This window comes from Miniopterus natalensis, chromosome 22, assembly GCF_054644295.1.
Source record: "Miniopterus natalensis isolate mMinNat1 chromosome 22, mMinNat1.hap1, whole genome shotgun sequence".
Taxonomy (NCBI): domain Eukaryota; kingdom Metazoa; phylum Chordata; class Mammalia; order Chiroptera; family Miniopteridae; genus Miniopterus; species Miniopterus natalensis.
The window spans coordinates 2,974,785-2,993,435 of NC_142102.1; the positions used below are offsets into that span (position 1 = coordinate 2,974,785).

Here is an 18,651-nt window from a genome sequence, read left to right on the forward strand (position 1 = left end):
AATCGGTCCGACCTAACTACCTAGGATTAAAAGGCTTTCTTCTTATAAAAGTCACGCTTAATTTCTGGTTTGGTCATGAAAGAGAAAAATTCATGAGTGTTTTTTTTTCAAACAAATAAACAAAAGGCCTCCAAAGCTGTGTGATTTAACATTTGTGTATTGTTTAGTGAAATGTTATTTACTTCTAAAACGCGACAGCTGGGTCTTTCAGAAAAGTCTCTGAGGTGGAAAGCTCCATGTAAAATAATAATATTCTGGACAACGAAAGTTTCAATTAGGAAGTAGCTGCTAACAAAATCTGTATAAAGTTAACATTTTAAAAAATAATCTACATCAATTAAATTTCTAAAATCATTAAATTTAAACTAACAGTACACAACAGAAATATTACTTGTATCTATTTAAAGAAAATAAGGGTATCATACCTACCTTGGTCTTTGCTAAAAGAAAACTATATAGTAACTATCTACTATGTGACTTAAAAAAAAAAAAAAAAAAAAAAGAAAGAAAAAGGCAAGACTATTTTAACAAAGCATTTTGCTGCCACCTGCTGGTACGTCCTGAACATGAGCTACTGACGCTCCCATTTTGACCGGATGCTGAGCCCTCCATCCTGTTCCTGACACCTCGCTTACCTAAAGCAGACTAAGCGAAAACAGGCATAAAATCAAAAAGAAGCCCTTCTATTCAAATGAAACAGTAAATGTTGCCAAGACGTCCGTTTCTAATCTATTCCTGACCAATCAACTGCTTGCAAACATTCTCTTGTGATCTGTTAACTGAAACTTGAAGAATATCTGCTTTCACCTTTCCCACAAGCTCATCCGCCAGGGTGGCTTTAAATTCCCAGCCAGCATTCTTACGTGCATCCATTTTCACTTTATTTAGTAAAATTACAATCACATTACGTGAAACTGCACTTGCGTCCTGGTTTCCCCCTTTAGGTCTTTTCCAGGTTTTACTTACGCTTTGGTGTTACGCCGAGCTAGGAAAAACAATGATTAACGCATACGTGCAGCAATGATCCGCTGAGCCTCAGTCAAAAACATCAAAACACACTCGCTGCGCACATGCTGTGAGCAGCACAAAATAAAGAGCTTTAGGCACCAAGGCATAAAATCTGCAGAGTTACTGTCCTTGGGGGAATTTAACAAAGGGGATGGAGATCTAAGACAGAGGGAGACGTAAACAAAAATGAATTTAAGGATTATTAGCCAATGCAGTATGAAAAAGATCTCGTTTGTAAAAGCAACAGAAACTACAAGAACACCTAGATATAAATTCAGTAGGAAACGAGCAAGGCACAGAGGGAGACTTTTACCGAAGTGAACTCACTCCATCTGTGTCTGCTCAGATGTCCCTCATCAGAAAGGCTTTCCCTGAACACTAATGGCAACTCGCTGCTTTGTCCCATTAGCAAGCTTTTTTATTTCCACGGGGGCAAACTATTTCAAATGTAGCATAGTCTCAAGACACCCACTGAAATCTACTGAAAAATTTGAGAGTATACGTAAATAAAAGCAAGTAGACATCTCCTACCGATATGGTTTCTTTTCTTCTAACGGCTTTACTGAGGTGCAATAAAATTCACTGATTTTGAAGCGTACAGGTTGGTGAACTTGGACAAACTGTATACAGTCACATGCAACCACCACAATAAAAATACTCCAATCATCTCAAGAAGTTCCTTCCCGCCTCTTTATTGTCAATCCTCTGCCCAGACTCGGGGCCCCAGGCAGCCACTGAGGTTTCGGCCTTTCTAGAATTTCATTTAAATGAAATCAGAGTATGTTGAATTTGTGTCTTATTTCATTTAGCATGATGCATCTTAAAATCATCCATGATGTTGTGTGTGTTGAAAACTCATTCCCTTATATTATGGAGTTGTCCAATAATATGGATCTTCAATTATTTATCTATTCACCAGCAGCTAGGTTATTTCCAGTTTGAGGCCATTACCAACAAAGGTACTGTGAACATCCATATACAAGTCTACGTATAGGTATGTTTCCATCTCACTTGGGTAAATTACCTACAACTGTTTTGGGTTGTGTATTTTACGTACATTTAAGAAACTATTTTTTCTAGTGGCCACACAATTATTACATCCCCACCAGCAACACAGGGTGGGCAAAGGTAGGTTTACAGTAGTGAGTATGGGAGTTTATTCTCGTATTATTATTAAATTATTGCATTATTTTCCATACAAACAACTGGAAACCTCCTTTTGCCCCACCCTGTGGATGAATTTGTTTTCCCCAGTACTACTTGGCATTGCTAGTCATTTTAACTTTACCCATTCTAGAGGATAAGTTATGGGAACTTAATTTTTATTTCCCTGATGACTTAGTGATACTGAGCTTATTCATCTTTTGTTTTGTGAAGTGTCTGTTGAAATCACTAACCTATTTTTACTGGGTTGTTTTTCTCACTGAGTTTACGACTCAGTTGTGTATATATTATGGATACAAGCCCTTTGTCAGATGTGTTTTGTAAATACTTTCTCATCTGTCTCTGCCTTTTCATTTTCTATAGTGTCTTTTAAAGAAAAAAAAAATTGAATCTTGATGAGGTCAAATATTCTTTTCTTTCATGGTTTGTACTTTTCGTGTCCTGTTTAAGAAATCTTTGCCTAACGTGACGTCACGTGGATTTTCTGTTTTCTTCTAGAAGTTTTATACTTTTAACTCTTATGTTTGGAGCAATGATCCACAGCTAGTTAATTTCTGTGCCCAGTGTGAGGTCAGATCATTACATCCCATATAAATACCAGTTGTTCCAGCAAAATCTGTTGAAAACAGTGTCTTTCCCCCAGTTATTTATCCTGCTTTGTTAAAAATCAATTAACCATACAAGTGTGGGTCTATTTCTGAACTCTGTTCCATTCCATTGATCTAGAAGTCTATGCATGTCGTCGTGAGAGCAGGGACTGTATGTCCTCAACCTTCTTCCAGACTGTTCTGGCCAACAAATCAACTTGTCAATTTTTTCAAACAAGCCTCCTGGAATTTTGACTATAACTCCGCCAACTCTGTTTGTTCCTCAGACTAGATAATGTCTGTTGCTCAACTTTCAAGGTCATTGATTCCATCTTCTGCCAGCTCAAATCTGCTATTAACCACTTTAGTAAACTCTTCATTATAGTTATTGTGCTTTTGAACTCTAAATTCATATTTGAGGATATATAATATATGCATAAATTCTACTTCTTTATTGATAGTCTCTATTTGATGAGTCAGCGCCATGGTATTTTTAATTCTTTGACCATGGTTTCCATAGTACTTTGAACACATTTATAATGGCTGCTCTGAAGTTTCATTCCTTTTGCTGGTATGGGTCTTGCCCCAGCAATATCAAAGATCACTGATCACAGATCACCATAACTATATTGAAAAAGTTTGAACTATCATGAGAATTACCAAAAGTGACACAGAGACACCAAGTGAGCCGATGCTATTGGAAAAATGGTGCTGACAGACTTGCTCCATGCGGGCTTGCCCTGAACCTTCAATTTGTAAAAAAACCCCATAATATTCGTGAAGTGCAATAAAATGAAGTGTGCTTGTATTTTTTTTTTTTTTTAACTGGTTACTCTAAGGATTGGAATATACACAATATCCTGGTCAAAAACATTGCCAGGATTTGCACAGAGGTACTGTTATGTGCACCCCACTTGTGTTTAAAGCTTGGATGCTTTGGGCATTACAAACCCTAAAAGCAGGGAAGTAAGATTTTATAAAATATATGTATAAGAATTGTATCCTAGTATAAGTACATACTATACCTAGTATGTAGAATACGTACGTATACTATACACTTACAAAAATGTATGTATAGTGAACTGCACCCTAGTTCACTTACTCAAGTGATTATAATAGTTTTTAAAGTTCTGGAAAGCACCAGCGCAATGAGCTAAGTTACACAGGCACTGCACAAGGCCTAAAATGCAGTTATACATTGTGCTATGAATATTCACATAGAAAAGACACGCAGCAATAAAAAAGGGGGGGAAATCTAGACAAATGTCTAAAAATGCTAATAATTCACCACAGAATAAAGAGCTGGGATGTCATATGGTATGTAATATTTCCAAAAAGGATCTCCCCCAGATTTACTACTTTTTCATTAATGAAAAATTAGAAGTGTAGAAAAGCAGCAAGGCAAGAGAAACTGCATTCCCTAGTAACTACTGTCAATATTGATGACACTTTCAGCTTCTCTTTTATACATTGTTAAAAATTATACCTCATTGCTCGGCCAGCGTAGCATCGACCTATGAACCAGGAGATGGGGTTCGATCCCCAGGCAGGGCACAGGCCTGGGTTGTGGGCTCGATCCCCAGGCAGGGACCTGCAGGAGGCAGCCAATCAATGACTCTCTCATCATTGATGTTTTTCTCTCTCTCTCTCCCTCTTCCTTCCTCTCTCTGAAATCAATAAAGACATATTTAAAACAAGAGAAATTATATATCATTGTTATCATAGTCTAATTACTTAACCTTTTCTCCATATCTGGGCACTGAGAATGTCTCCATTTTTGGAATTATATGTAATGAGGGGTAAAATTTTCATACAGAAAAAATTCCTGCCTTCCAGACTGCTTCCTTGGGATGAATTTATAAAAGTCGACTTATTGGGCAAAAAGATCTCCCATTTCTGACGGTCTAATACATAGGACTAAACTGCTTGCCACAGTGCTTCAAAAATTCCTATAATCAATGACGGTCTCATCACATTTGGGATTATCACTTGCAAAATCCTTCATTTTTGAGGAGCTGAAAAGAATGTCTCACCCCTCTGCTATGGATTTCTTTAATTAATCCCTGATGTCGCCCCTCATTTTCATGTTTCACCAAGAGGATTTTCCTGCCGTATCAAGAAAAGACCTGGGATGCTTTTCCAAGGCTCTTCTGGTAATTTGCTTTATGGATTTAACTTCTGGACCTTCAGCTGACTGCCCTCCAGGTCAGTTTGCATAAATACTGAGCCTGAAGATAAATAAATGCACTAAGATAGGGTATTTTAATGTTACTTTCATAAAATGCCCAGCATGGTCTTAGTACTTTTAGGAACATTCAAATGTGAAAATGAAAATAGTAATAATAATGGATTTCTTATCATTGCTGCACTTACAATACTCTTGCCCATAACTCCAACAGCACACTGACCTAGATTTGTACAGAGGTACCATTATATGCTTCACATATGCGTTTAGAAATGCTACTACTTTTCGATGTTATCAAACCCTAGGTATTCACCATTTCGAAGCTGGATGTTTGAAAGTAAAGCAGCTAAATGTCATTTATCTGCACAGGTCATTGGTTTAAGTCTCTGAAGTCCAATATGGTCGCTACTAGTCACACATGATTGTTGAGCATTTAAAACATACCTAGTGACAGCAATTTAATTTTCAATTTAACTTAAATGTAAATAGCCACAAGGGCTGTGGACAGCACAGATTTAGATTAAACAAGAAATGGAGCCTCACTTTTTTTCCTTCTGGAATATTGACAGTATTGGTGACCCAAGTCCAACCTGCTTGTTTTCTCAATGAAACTAGGTTTCTCTCGCAGAAGCAGCAGCAGCAAGTATGGCTGCACAGAGCTGCTCCCGACTGCGCTTCCATCTGTGGTCGCGACCCTGTCATCGCAGCCCAGTCACGGGCAGCCTCTCAGCTCTGAGCTCACTCACTGGTGGTCTTACCGTGCAGATGTACAGACTTAACAGTGGTAAGAGCTGATCCTTTAATATGCTTGAGGTAAAGAATTTCTCATCCAGTGAGTGGCTTGTATTAAACATCCATGTCCTGTTTCTATAAATTGCATTTGGCTAACCTTCCTCTGCTCGTTCAATAAACTGCAATTCTTTTCTTCCATAGCCTCAGGCCCAAAAGCCTAGTTATTCTGGATTTCTTTGACTTTCACCTCATATCCAATATATCAGCAGATCCTGTGGGCTCCACTTTCAAAAATATCCAGTATCTTACCATTTCTCAACACATCCAAAGCAATGCCAGAACTTTAAGTGTTCTGATCCTACACCCACCTTTCTGTTTGTCTCAGATCTTTCTCCTGGCATACCTATCCCCTTCATTAACAGGTCACGGGATGGCTGGGTCGTGTCAAGGGTTAACTATTTCAAGAATATAGTTCCTATTTCAGGGTCCATGGGATGTGAGACCACAGCTAGTGTCAGGTTTAGCACTGTCTTGCAATTAGTCCAGGCTCACAGTCTTCATATTCCTCTCTCGTTTTCTTTAGAAAGAGGAAAGGCCAGGGGGGAGAGAGAACCATCGATGTGAGGGCGAAACATTGATGGTCTGCCTCCTGTGTATCCCCTACCGGAGATTGAGCCCACAATCCAGGAATGTGCCCTGAGCAGGAATCAAACAGGCAACCTTTCAGTGCACAGGACAACACCCAATCAACTGAGCCACACCGGCCGGGGCTATTCCTGGCTTCACAAAATTCCCTTGACCCTCATGAGAGCTGTGAGACTTCTGACATTTGCTGTATGTGAAGTAAGTTTGAAAATTTGACTAGTTTTGTAAGAAAGTATACCTTAAAAATGAAAAGAAATGCTGTTAATGAGCAACTCAGGCCCTAGAATGGCACATGTGGAACCTAAGTCCCAACCAAGCTATTTTACAAAGATAGTATGGGTACAAATGATAAAGTACACATAATCTACCTTTAGAAAAATAAAGTGGAAATTCAACTGGAGAAAAAAGTATATTAGTTGAGGACAATTATTAGTTATTATTACTAATAGGAATTATTAATTATGGTAATGGACAGTTTTTCAAAGCAAAAACAAAATGTCAAATGTAGTTTCCAACCGCATAGATTTATACAGAATTCTGGAAAAGGCAAGTAAGTGCTCTAAAACAGTAATAAAAGCATCCAAAAAACTTTTTTTTTTTAAATTAATACATCTTTATTGATTTCAGAGAGAGGAAAGAAGAGGGAGAGAGATAGAAACATCAATGATGAGAGAGTCATTGATTGAACCCACAACTTGGGCATGTGCCCTCACCAGGAATCGAACCCCGATCACCTGGATCCTAGGTCGACGCTCAGCTGCTGAGCCCCAACTGGCTGGGCGCAAAAAACTTTTAAAAGAGGTAAATTCAAAACATAGGGTAGGTCTAGTTGGTGTGTATCAGCCTATGATCCAGGAGATCAAGGCTTGATTCTGGGTCAGGGCACATGCCTGGGTTGCTGGCTCAGAGGCAGCAAATCAATGACTCCTTCATCACTATGTTTCTCTCTCTCCCTCCCCTTCTCTGAGATCAATAAAGACATATTTTAAAAAGAAAAAAATAATAAAGTTAGCCCTTTAAAAAACAAACAACTAAAAAACATAGGGTAGCATTAGGTAATGATATTTAAAGGGGCCTGTGCTGGGCATGTCTGCTTGAGCAATCGTCAACCGGGGAAGTGTGTGCAATGCTCTAGCTGCAGGTACATCAGCCACTTCCGCCCCTGAAACACGAGCCACTGGACAACGTGAAGAAGGTTTGCTTTTAGTTCAAATAACCTGCACAAACCTGGCTGTATATAAACTACAGTTACAGGGGGAAAAGCACATTCACCAAACTGATCTTTTAGACAATCTGGTTGTAAACAAAACTCAGCATAATTGTAACAGATCTTCACATAGGAGGGAAAATAAAAAGCTGAACATTTACAAAAGAGAGGCATTAAAAATTATATACACGTGCACTCAGATGTTTCAAATTAAATATAGTCTCATTTTTTAAGTTTCTCCTTTGGGAAAAGAGATTTGCTTCTACTAAACTCACCTCCGTGTTCTAGAAAGACACGAACACATCTTTCCTTTCCTCTTGCTGCTGAGAAGTGGAGCAGGGTCCAGCCATTCGCATCCCGGCCATTCGGAGAATAGCCTTGTTCTAGCATCTTCCGTACCGTGTGAACATCCCCGGCAGCCACCGCAGCCTGAATCTGCAACTCTTCCTGGAGCTCAGGATTCCTTCGACAATGGTGGTGTAACATCCTAGCTGAGTCCACTTGTTACAAAGGATTCATTAGGTCACAGGGATCAGCCTTTAAGGGTGGGCAGAAAACACGAAATTTAGGATTCTCAGCTCCTGACATTGGGGCCGTGAAATGTCACAGAATTTTCCTGTGCTAACTCACCCGCACCTTAGTGCTGACAGTTCATGCTACTACAACTGATTAACGCGTATCTGCTAAGACCAAAACTTACAGCGATTTCCCTAAGATGACAAAAGATTTCAAAAAGAAATCCAGAGAAAAGCCCTAAATGGCTGAAACAGGAAATTTCCTCTGCAGCCTTCTGAAAACTCAGAGCAAACATCCTATGATGGAACAGCAGGATTCTGGGTAAAATGGAAGGTGATGCTGGGCAGCCGGAAAACAGGAGCCAGATGAGCACTTGTCTTAGGAGTTCAGATTTACCTGATGCACGCGGAGGTGGTTTAAGTTAGGATCCATTCAAGGATTCCATCACAAACCGTGAGTAAATACAAAGTCTCAAACAGCCGATTCGTAGACCATGAAGACTAAAGTACCTTTAATTATGAGAAGCAGTTAAAAAAAAAAAAAAGCGCAAAAACCTTCAGGCTGGTTTTCTAAAGTATTTTAACACTATTTTCTTTTAGCCCCAAAAGGTGGAAGGTTGGGGGGAAGGAGAAATGGGTGGGGTTAAGTGATTTAGAGTAAAATGTGTAGATTATATTTACTTCCCTTTGTTTATTTCTTTCTTTTCCTATCCTTCCCTCTTCATGTTACTTGATGCTCCTTTCTCTGCATATCCTTTACATTTTTCCTATTTCAGTTTTCCAGAAGTTTCATTCTATAAGTACTCCAAGTATCGAAGTCGTACAAAATATTTAAAAACCGCAAGAATCTAAACCACCTGTTTATTAACCAGATGAAAAAAATATCGTAAAAGAAAAGTAGTATACTGAATCCCCACACTCTCTAATAATCTCAAATGTGAGCAGTCAAACTCAGTATACAATGAGAAACAGAAAAGTCCAAATTGAATTGGTGAAAAGTTGCATCTTATATGTGTGCGCGGAGAAACTTTTTTGGAGTATTTTTAAGCTTTTAAAAGACATACAGAAACTTAAACTAACATTCTTCTAGGAGGCCATTCCATCTGGGCTAGTTTAAGGAATAGATCATAATAGTAGACTTCCATTTCTAAAAATAAAAAAATTATGTGATAAAGTTCTTTAAAGACACTTTGGTCTATTACGTAGGTTAGACACCTTGGGATAATCTTGTTGCCAGTAATAATTTATTGTGTAAAACTACTTATTATAACCCCGGCCAGTGCGGCTCAGTTGGTTGAGGTCGCTCCATGCACCAAAAGGTCGCTGGTTTGATTCCCAGTCAGGGCACCAGAAAAAACCCCCACAAAAACAAAACTTATTATAGATTGTACAAAGGTAAACTTAAGCCCAACTTAGGCAACATCACCACAGCCTAAGAGTATAATCAAATATCCTATGTTATCTTATACGCAGAAAATGGTTTTTTACAAACTCCTAAGTATTGTTACTAAGTACTGTCATTTAAAAATATCAGGCTAGCGCAGCCAGGCATGGCTCAGCGGTTGAGCATCGACCTGGGATCCAGGCGATCGGGGTTCGATTCCCGGTCAGGGCACATGCCCAGTTGCAGGCTCAATCAATGACTCTCATCATTGATGTTTCTATCTCTCTCTCTCCCTCTCCTTTCCTCTCTCTGAAATCAATAAAGATATAAAATATATATATCAGGCTACTTCTACAAAGAGCCATTTCCTCAGGAAAACTGGAAATGAGAAATTTCAAGACAACTTATTTTCTTAAAAACACGATTTCCCTCCCACCTCTTCACTTAATTACTTTTTTCAACTGACGCTAAAATCAAGTCTCTTGTTTTAGAAATTTTAAAACCAAAAATCCTTTTCAAGTATGTTTTTGTGTGCTATTAGAGATTTAAGAGATGTTGAAAACCATGAATCTGTGCTCAAAACAACCATCTTTAACAGATTTAAAAAAAAAAATTTTTTATGGGATGATTACCTTGGCACTCAAGTGAGGGCTACTCTGCAAGAAAGTCAAACAATGTAAAAAAAAACTTGGATTTTCTTGTGGCAAGTGCTGTGTTTAATATACACGAGCTGATTGGAGGGAGAAAAGTAAAAGCCAGAGGGGTTTCCCCCAGAACAGTATAGATGACCACTGACCTGCTGTCACTTACCTTCCAGAAGAATGTCCCTTTTCCTGATAGGTGGGTTGCCTAATAACCATTGTGCACATACAGCATCTTGGGGAGGGGACTCAGAGTGTGTCCAGATTATGGTGAGGATCAGCTTTCTTTACCTAAAAACAAATAACAATCATGGGGAAACCCCTAAAAATAATAAGGAATCATGGCTGCCTGCACCATCTACCTTTTGATGAACTGAAAATTTCAACACTTTACAGAGTAGAGAACGAATGCAGGTCAAGCCTTGACAAAATGATTCTGAGACCTACATTCATCTCCACGGTGGCACAAAATAATTTATATGCAGGAAATTTTCCCTAAAAAGGCAGTTTTTAAATTTTTGTTTTAAAGAATAAAAAAAATAATAAAGCATGCATTTGGAATTGGGCTGCAAACGAAGGTTCTTCTTTTTCTCCATTCAGAATGCATTTTCAGACTTGCTTTATTTGAATTACTTTTTTAAAAAATCCCCACCCGAGAATATGTTTTTTATTGATTTTAGAGAGGAAGGGAGAGAGAGAGAGAAACATCAATCAGTTGCCTCCCGTACACCCTGGACCGAGGATCGAACCTGAAGCCTAGGAATGTGCCCTGACTGGGAATCAAACCCCAAACCTTTTTGGTGTCTAGGATGACGCTCCAACCAACTGAGCCACCTGGCTGGGGCTAAATTACTTTTTAGCTGACACTGTTAGTCACTCGTTTTTTCTAAACAGGACTAAAATGAGAGAATATGTGTATTCAATACAGTAGGTAGCAGAGCCAAAATGGAATTTATGACAAGTAAAAGGAGATCATGTCTTTAACTGCTGGTTCTTCTTACATCCAAAAGACATCATTTTGAGACTTACTCCTTTTTGCATGCACTGAAACAGGTAAACGATCAACAACAGTCTTGCTGGCTTCCTCATATGAATTCTGAAAAAATTCCTTCTGCAACTAAAAGAAAAGGGATCTTTCTCCACATCAATCAAATCCTAGGTCTGTGAATTCCACTAAGGTTCAGAACACATGCAAAGTGACTTCCACACTCTAGGCCAGAATCACTCCAGGAATTTCTCATTGGGTGAACTGCCACCCATCCCCGTGGGGTGAGTGTGCTAAAACCTTCTGTCACTTCAACATGAAAAGGCTGGGCCACCTGGGAAACTGATGTGCTTCAGCGAGAGGTGGTGGTCACAGGTGCTGCTGGCTGCCCACTACAATTGTCAAGCAATCCAAATGAGTCCAGTCCACTTGGACCCTTTCCTCTTTCCACACCTGGTTTTTTCTCGTTAAACATCTTCAAGGAAGACCAAAGACTGTGCCAACATGCACTTGGAAATCATATTTGATTTAAAACTCTGCCCATTATTTCTAAATGAATGATTTTTTTTTTTTTTTAGACATCAGAACAACTACAAGGAGTTGTAAAAAAATGCAGAACTATCCTTACACAAATGCTGATTCTGAGACTGGTGCAGGAAATATACAAGATGAGCCTCAAGCATCTTACAGGAAGGAAGTGATCAAAAACAGTGCAATGATGGGGGATGTCAAAGGGACACAGGAGACAACTAAAGAGCTCTCAATAGCCGAGATGGAAGAAGATAAAGGGCTACTGGATTCTAACCCAAAGTATAGAATAAATAACTGATTGACTCAATAAACAAAGGGGGGGGGGACCTCCTGTGCAAAAATCCAAATAATTTGTGTAGACTCTCCCCTTTCAAGAAGGTGGAGTGTCACCCCCCACTCCTTAAGTATGTGCCATGCATATATGATGACTGCCTTCCAAAGAGGACAGTAGGGAATGGGGTAGGGTGGGGAATGCAAGAGAAAAACACTGCTTCATCCAGGTGTTCATGCTCAGTATCAATGGCACCAAGTCATGTTAGCATGATGTGATACATGATATATGATATGCTAGAAACCTCACTCTAGTCATGAGAAAAACATCACACAAATTGCAAATGAGAGACATTCTACAAAATACCTGACCAACGCTCCCCCCATAATGTCAAGGTCATCAAAAGATAGGGAAGTCTGAGAAACTGTCACAGCCAAGAGGAGCCTAAGGAGACAAGATGACTAAATGGAATGGGGTGTCCTGGATGGGATCCTGGGACAGAAAAAGGGTATTAGGTAAAATCTAACAAAATCTAAATACAGTATGGATTTTAGTTAATAATAATGGTCATTGTGACGAATGTATCTACTAATGTAAGGGGTTAACGGGAAATTGGGTGTGGAGCATGTGGGGATTCTGTACTACTTTACAAGTTTTCTGTAAACCTAAAACTGTATTAAAATAAAAAATTTAGCTCTGGCCAGTGTGGCTCAGTTGGTTGGAGTGTCATCTCATACACCAAATGTGGTATGTTCGATTCCTGATCAGGACACATATCCAGGTTGTGGGTTCGATCCCTGGTTGAGGTGTGTGTGGGAGGCAACTGATCGATGTTTCTCTCTCACACTGATGTCTCTCTCTCTCTCTCTCTCTCCCCCCTCCTCTCTCTAAAAAAATCAATAAAATATAAATAAAATAAAATGGATTTATTTTAAAAATACAAACCAATGTCTCCAATAATAAGCCTCCACTATTTCCACAAATGAACAGGTAATTCTTTCCCCGGTGAGCTACACCTACATTTCAGCAATGAACAGCACTGGATGTCTTACTTCTAAGTAGATCCTCGGCACATCCTGCCTCCCGAGGGAAGTGGAGGTGACCCTCCATGGTTTCCATCACTTAAGAATCCTTGCTACTGTTGTTGCCACCCATCTATCCATCACCACTTCCATGGAGGCAGTGGGGGTAGTGGACATGAGGATGAGGGAGGTGCGAGCTAAGAACAGGAATTGATTGATTGACTGATTAAAATGATCAAGAAAAGCCTTTGTGTTAAAAGAGGAAGTAACTAAATTATTTCTCTCAATAAGAAAGGGGCCCAAACAACAATACCTTGTGATAATCCCATATGGGCTACTTCAATCAGACAACAAAGGTCTACTGAGTGCCTGGCATGAACTTGGCCCACTATTAGGCCTTGGCCACTGGGACTACCCCTGGACAGAACTTTGATAGTTCTGCCTACTTAAAATGAATCAGATGGTCTTAGAAACGTTATATTATTTTTCCCTTTTCTCACAATACCAATCACTATAAATAATAACCATAGGTTAAAACCCAAAAAGCACTCTTTAGGTGCACTGATTGTCACATGGACACACATATCATGCACACATGATCCCTGGCAGCTGCATCCCTTAAATTATGAAGGACAGTGACTCATTACCAAACGTCCTAATAGTCTGAAGCATCAAACAAGCAATTAATTTTATCTTGGTGCTATTTTATGGGAGTTTGCACTTAACAGAGTACAGCTATCCATGTGTATATAAATAAAGAAAAAGAGAGGATTGAACTTAAAAAGTAAATACAATATCCAGTGGTAAAAGTGCCTATTAAAAACCACAGAGGAAGTGCAGAAATGAGAAGGGGAAAAAAGTCTATTTCCCCTCAAGGAGTACAAGTTTGAAAATCTGACAGCTCATGGAAACCACCTATAAAATAAAAGAATATGGCATGGGAGGCAAGTTTCTAAATAAGTATACGTACAATGCAAGGTGTTTTAAACTAATAATGACTCAGAATGACTAAAACTCTGAGAGTGCAATCTCAGAAATTCTACTCGAGGTTTCAGTTAGAAAAAAAGAAAGAAAAACATACCAACAAGGAAGACTTCAGAATTACATACTAAATGAGCCACTTCCCGGATGTATCTTTTTATACAAGAGTTTGTTGCCCAAGGTTAATACTATGTTTAAATTTGATGAATTCATCTTTTCTATTCCACACGGGGTCAAAAGATAACAAAATAGGCCTCCAAGCTTTGATACTGTTGACCTTATTAGAAACTATAAATTTACAAATTAAATGTTACCATCTAATTTCCATATGGATGCCAAGTAAACTTCATTAAGTTAAAAATCAAAACTTCTTGCTTTGTATAATTAAAAAAAAAAAGGTCTATATCCATAGAATGGCGTGAAGAATAACTATAAAACAAAATATACTTAAGACCTGTCTAAAATTATATAACTTTCACATTTGCCCACATGTCCTCAATTTCCTTTCTCATACGTGATTAGTCATTAATGGCTTTTTGCATATTATTTTCACTGGAAGTCCACACATTTTTTGATTAAGTGACACAAATTAGAACTGTGCTTTCAGATTTCACACAAGCTAGGAACAAGATAACAGCTTGCTACTCAAAAAAAGAAATGAGCCTTTCTTTGCAGAGTAAATAGAGACACAGGCTGGTAAGGAAATAAAATCAGCAACTCCAAGGATTGGCTCTGAGAAAAAAAAAACCACCAATGGCTCACAAGTCCTAAAAGGGGAGATGGACGCAGAAATCCTATAGGGCCCAAAGTGTGGAACATGGCTGAGATGTATGTTGGTGAGTTCAACTGATATGATCAAGAGCCTGGGACCCCAAATAAAGCAGAAGTGTGATGTTAGTATCACTCAACATAGCATGTTCTAAAACAAGTAAGGCCCAATTCCTGGACCTCCATATAACACAAGGATTTATTATCATGCGCAACTTGTCTATAACTCTCCTAAGTTCATGGAGAAACACCAACGATTTTCATGAAATGGGGATGAGGCACTAGAGGCAATGTGATAATTCACTTATGCAGATCCAACTCAAAGTTTAAATCGCAAGAATGAGAAATGATGAGGTCCTGTCGATACCATCTTAGGAGCCCATGCCTGGCATTATCATCTCAGTAGCCTCATGTCAGTACCTAGAAAGTTTGCAAGAAAGGAGATGAGCATTCTACTTAAGGATGCCTTCAGTTGAGAATAAAAAGAGAGGCCGAAAGTCAGGTATTAGATATGCTTATATAAACTTCATCTGACTTTAGACTTTTTAAGGAAAGTATGTACTTCTGTTACCAAAGTTAAATGTGAACAAAATAAAGAGATATTGTGTGTGTCATAATATTAAATAACTGTGACTGGCATCACTTTAGGTATAAAGAAAAGAAGTACTGACCAGAGATACTCAAGGTGCATCACTGAATATTTTCAGTTAAAATCAGTTATTTCCCCTATGTGATTATGCATCTATAGCGTGTCCCAATAAATGTATACGCACTTTGAATAATTATTAATTCCAGTGCGTTAAATCTGAAAAGAAAGAAACATCAACTGAGCTATCAGAAAAAAGTGTGTATATGTTTTTAGTTTATATTTGGTTATCAAATAAATCAGGTGTTTTTTGATTTCTTTTTCCTTTCAAAACCACGTAACTGGCAATAGAATACAAAATTAACTACCAGGCCGAAAAAATTAAACCACTTAACTGGTCATTTTGGTAAATAAGTACCCAAATTAAACATTTCAAACGTTTGGCATAACCTAGACCAACTACTTTCAATCATGCTAATTAATATTAGGAACAGATGCTGACCATTTCGACGTACTCCCTAATCTTAGAAAAACCATTAAAAGTCATGGGATCAATGAAATACCATTTAAAAAGCAATGAGAATGAACCGGCTGAGAAAAAGCAGTGTCCTCTCTTTACCTTATATGTCTGACTTATCTTGGGTGATCACACCTCTCAGAAAGGAAAACATGCTGGAGTTAAGTCTAAAGCAGAAAAAAATACTTAACTGAGAAGGCCTGAATAGAAAATACATAGTTTGTTTTTACCTTAAAAACATCCTTCAAGTATTTTAGCATTTTTTAGAAGTCCTAATTATTAGGCATCTCTCTGGTGGTTCGCACACCTAAATAATAGAAATTGCCTCTAACTTCACAGACTTCTCCACCCAGCTTTTACCGAAAAGAAGCGGAGCCTACACACTTAGACACACTTACAAAGGCTGCCCTAAATGTTCGCCACGGAACAGTCATTGGAAGAAACTGATTCTAAATCCCATTCTGTTGCGCACACTCTCCCTTGGTCTCACGGCTATGCAAACCCTCAGAGCCCCTTAAAATTCTCTCTAGCTACATCTTTAACAACTGAAGAACCAAGGAAGACATTAACTTCTTTTTGTGGAAGGGAGAAAGTCCCGCGGGACAGAGTAAATCAAAGACGTCCTAACAACTTTCTGCTATTTTAAGGACGTCTTCCTACCTAAAATTCCCTAGACAGTCTGAGACGTTAAAATAACTCCGAAATTAACACGTCGCTCCACGCTCACGTTCCTGAAGATGCTAGAAAAGTCATTCCCTTGGCTAATTTCTGAACTGACTCAGATGATTTCCCTGATCATAGCCACACACACACACACACACAGACTTTGGGAATGACACGGGGCGTCCTCAACATACCTTGAGCGCATTTTCCAGAGGCAGCAACAACCCAGAGCCGCAGAAATGCTCTCGTTTCAATGTAACACATCGTCTGCGAGGGTTTCGGAAATGAATCTCATTCAGGGAGCGCGCGAAAATAATAATAATAATAATAAAATAAAAAGCCCTAGGTTCTAAACCTGCCAAAAGATGCCTTTGTTTTTAAGTCCTGGGGTGTCCAACGACTCACGAGACGTCAAGTTTTATAAGCTGCAGAAAAGCCGAGGTGTCACAAGTGCTCGTGACTGTGTTCACAACAGGTTGGGGGGCCCAGGCACACCTGCCGCAGGGACACAGGCAGCAGCCTGCAGAGTTCACGCCGCCTTCTCGTGGGTCCCTGCCCTGGGAGGCAGGCGCACGGGCTGGGCAACAGTCGCATTATTTTCTGAAACTGATACATTTCAAGCCACTACGGTAGGAGCTGCCCCTACAGCAAACCAAGGCACTCAAAAGCTTCTCTGATGGGAAAGTGGGAGAGAGGCGAGAGGGAGGCACGAAGGGAAAGCAGGTTTCATTAGGAAGAAGGCTCCTTGAGGATGAAACAAGCAATTCACAAGGAATTGAGGAATTCCTAGGAAATCAGGGGTGACGGGGTGAAGGGGGGACAGGGCTACAAAATAAAAAAAAAAGAAAAAGGTCTCCAAGTCTCAGAGCAGGGTCAATGGCACAGTCACCAGAAGATAACGCACGACACGGAAACGCCAGGCGGAGGGGAGGGGCGGGGGGAGGGGGAGAGGCGTCCAGGGAGCAGGAAAAGTTGTTACAAATGTTAAGGAGCAGGGCAGGAGCAGGGTTTTCGTCTATGCTGGGGCACGGGGGAGGAGGGGGGTCCGAGGCAAGAGCTGCAGCCCCAGGCGGTCACCCCTGCAAAGGCCGGCGGTGCCCAGCCAGAGAGGGGCCGGAATCAACAATGGGGGAGGGGCGGCGGCTCGTACCTGCGCCGAGGATGCTGCTCCGGGCGCCCGGCGCTCCCAGGTGGGCGCGCAGGCCGCGTCCCGCTCCGCAGACCTGGAAACCAGAAGCCGGTGAGAGGCGCGGCGGGCCCGGGGCGAGCGGGGAAGGGGGCTCCGGCCGAGGGGGCAGCGGCGGGGCGGTGCAGGGATGCTGCTCCCCCCCGGCGGCCCCCCCCCGCCCCCGGCCCTTTCGGGGAAGGTAACCGACTTTACCTGTCTCCTCAGCTGCTGCCTCTCTGCCTCCTCTCAGCCTCCTCCACACTCACCAACTTCTCCATTGAAGAAAATACCTCAGGCAGGGCCGGCCGCGGGTGTTGGGGAGCCTCCTCGGAGCCTCCCGGCCCCGGCCCGGCGAGCATCCACCCCGCCGAGCAGACGCTGGGCGGCGGTCCTGGCCGCGGGGCAGCCTCGGGGCAAGGGGTGCAGGGAGGAAGTCCCGGCTCGGGGGCGGGAGGGGGGGCGGGGGAGTCCCGGTCTGAGGGCTCGGAGCAGGGGGGCTGCCGCGCGCCGGGCCGGAGGCTCCCAGCTGCGGGGCGGACGCGGGAGCTCTGGGGGCCGCGGGGGCTCGGGGCGCCTGGGGTCCTAAGTGCCAGCCGCCGGGGCTCCAGTCAGGGGGCTTTCTGGATGCACTTTGCACTGGGCCACCCCCGCCCCCTCCCTCCAGCACTTTGGGGTCACTGGGATGGGACCAAGCCTTCAGCAGCCAATCAGCGGCCGCACTGGAGCCCGAGCCCGGAGCCGTAAACCAGGTCCGGGGTGGGTGGCGGTGGGGGGTGGGGGCGACTTGGTTGGCTGGTGGCTTCCTTCTCTCCTCCTCAGCCCCAGCAGCCCCACCCCTTGCCTGCCGTAAAGCCGACTGCGCACTCGCGACAGTTAGAGGAGGCGGGGCGAGCGGAGCTGGGACTCGTCTCTGATTGGCCTTCGCTCATTCACCCCGCGGCTTCCCCGCTGCGGCTTCCAATGCCCCGCCCCTAGCGCTGGGACTCAAAGCGGTTGCTAAGAGACACGGTACGCCGACTGGGGCCTCTGCGCATGCGGGAGGCGGGGCCGGCTTGGACTTTCTGTGAACTACGGTGGCCCGGAGGGGGCCG

General features: G+C 41.5%; 1 protein-coding gene across 3 annotated transcripts in view; it reads right to left on the reverse strand.

Moving 5' to 3' along the window:
* Window positions 1–17,816, reverse strand: part of ASB7 (ankyrin repeat and SOCS box containing 7) — a 35,906-nt gene extending 18,090 nt beyond the window's left edge. The window contains exons 1-4 of one of the 3 annotated variants that reach the window (XM_087829073.1): window positions 17,774–17,816; window positions 17,543–17,615; window positions 10,238–10,359; window positions 7,804–8,065 (exon numbers count right to left, since the gene is read on the reverse strand). In XM_087829073.1, the coding sequence (XP_087685199.1) occupies window positions 7,804–8,014 (211 nt within the window). In that variant the 5' untranslated portion in view covers window positions 8,015–8,065; window positions 10,238–10,359; window positions 17,543–17,615; window positions 17,774–17,816. Of the gene's footprint in view, window positions 1–7,803; window positions 8,066–10,237; window positions 10,680–16,586; window positions 17,231–17,542; window positions 17,616–17,773 lie in introns of those variants that run through there. The other 2 variants (XM_016200396.2, XM_016200381.2) reach the window with 2 other exon arrangements.
* Between the last annotated feature and the right edge of the window lie 835 nt (window positions 17,817–18,651).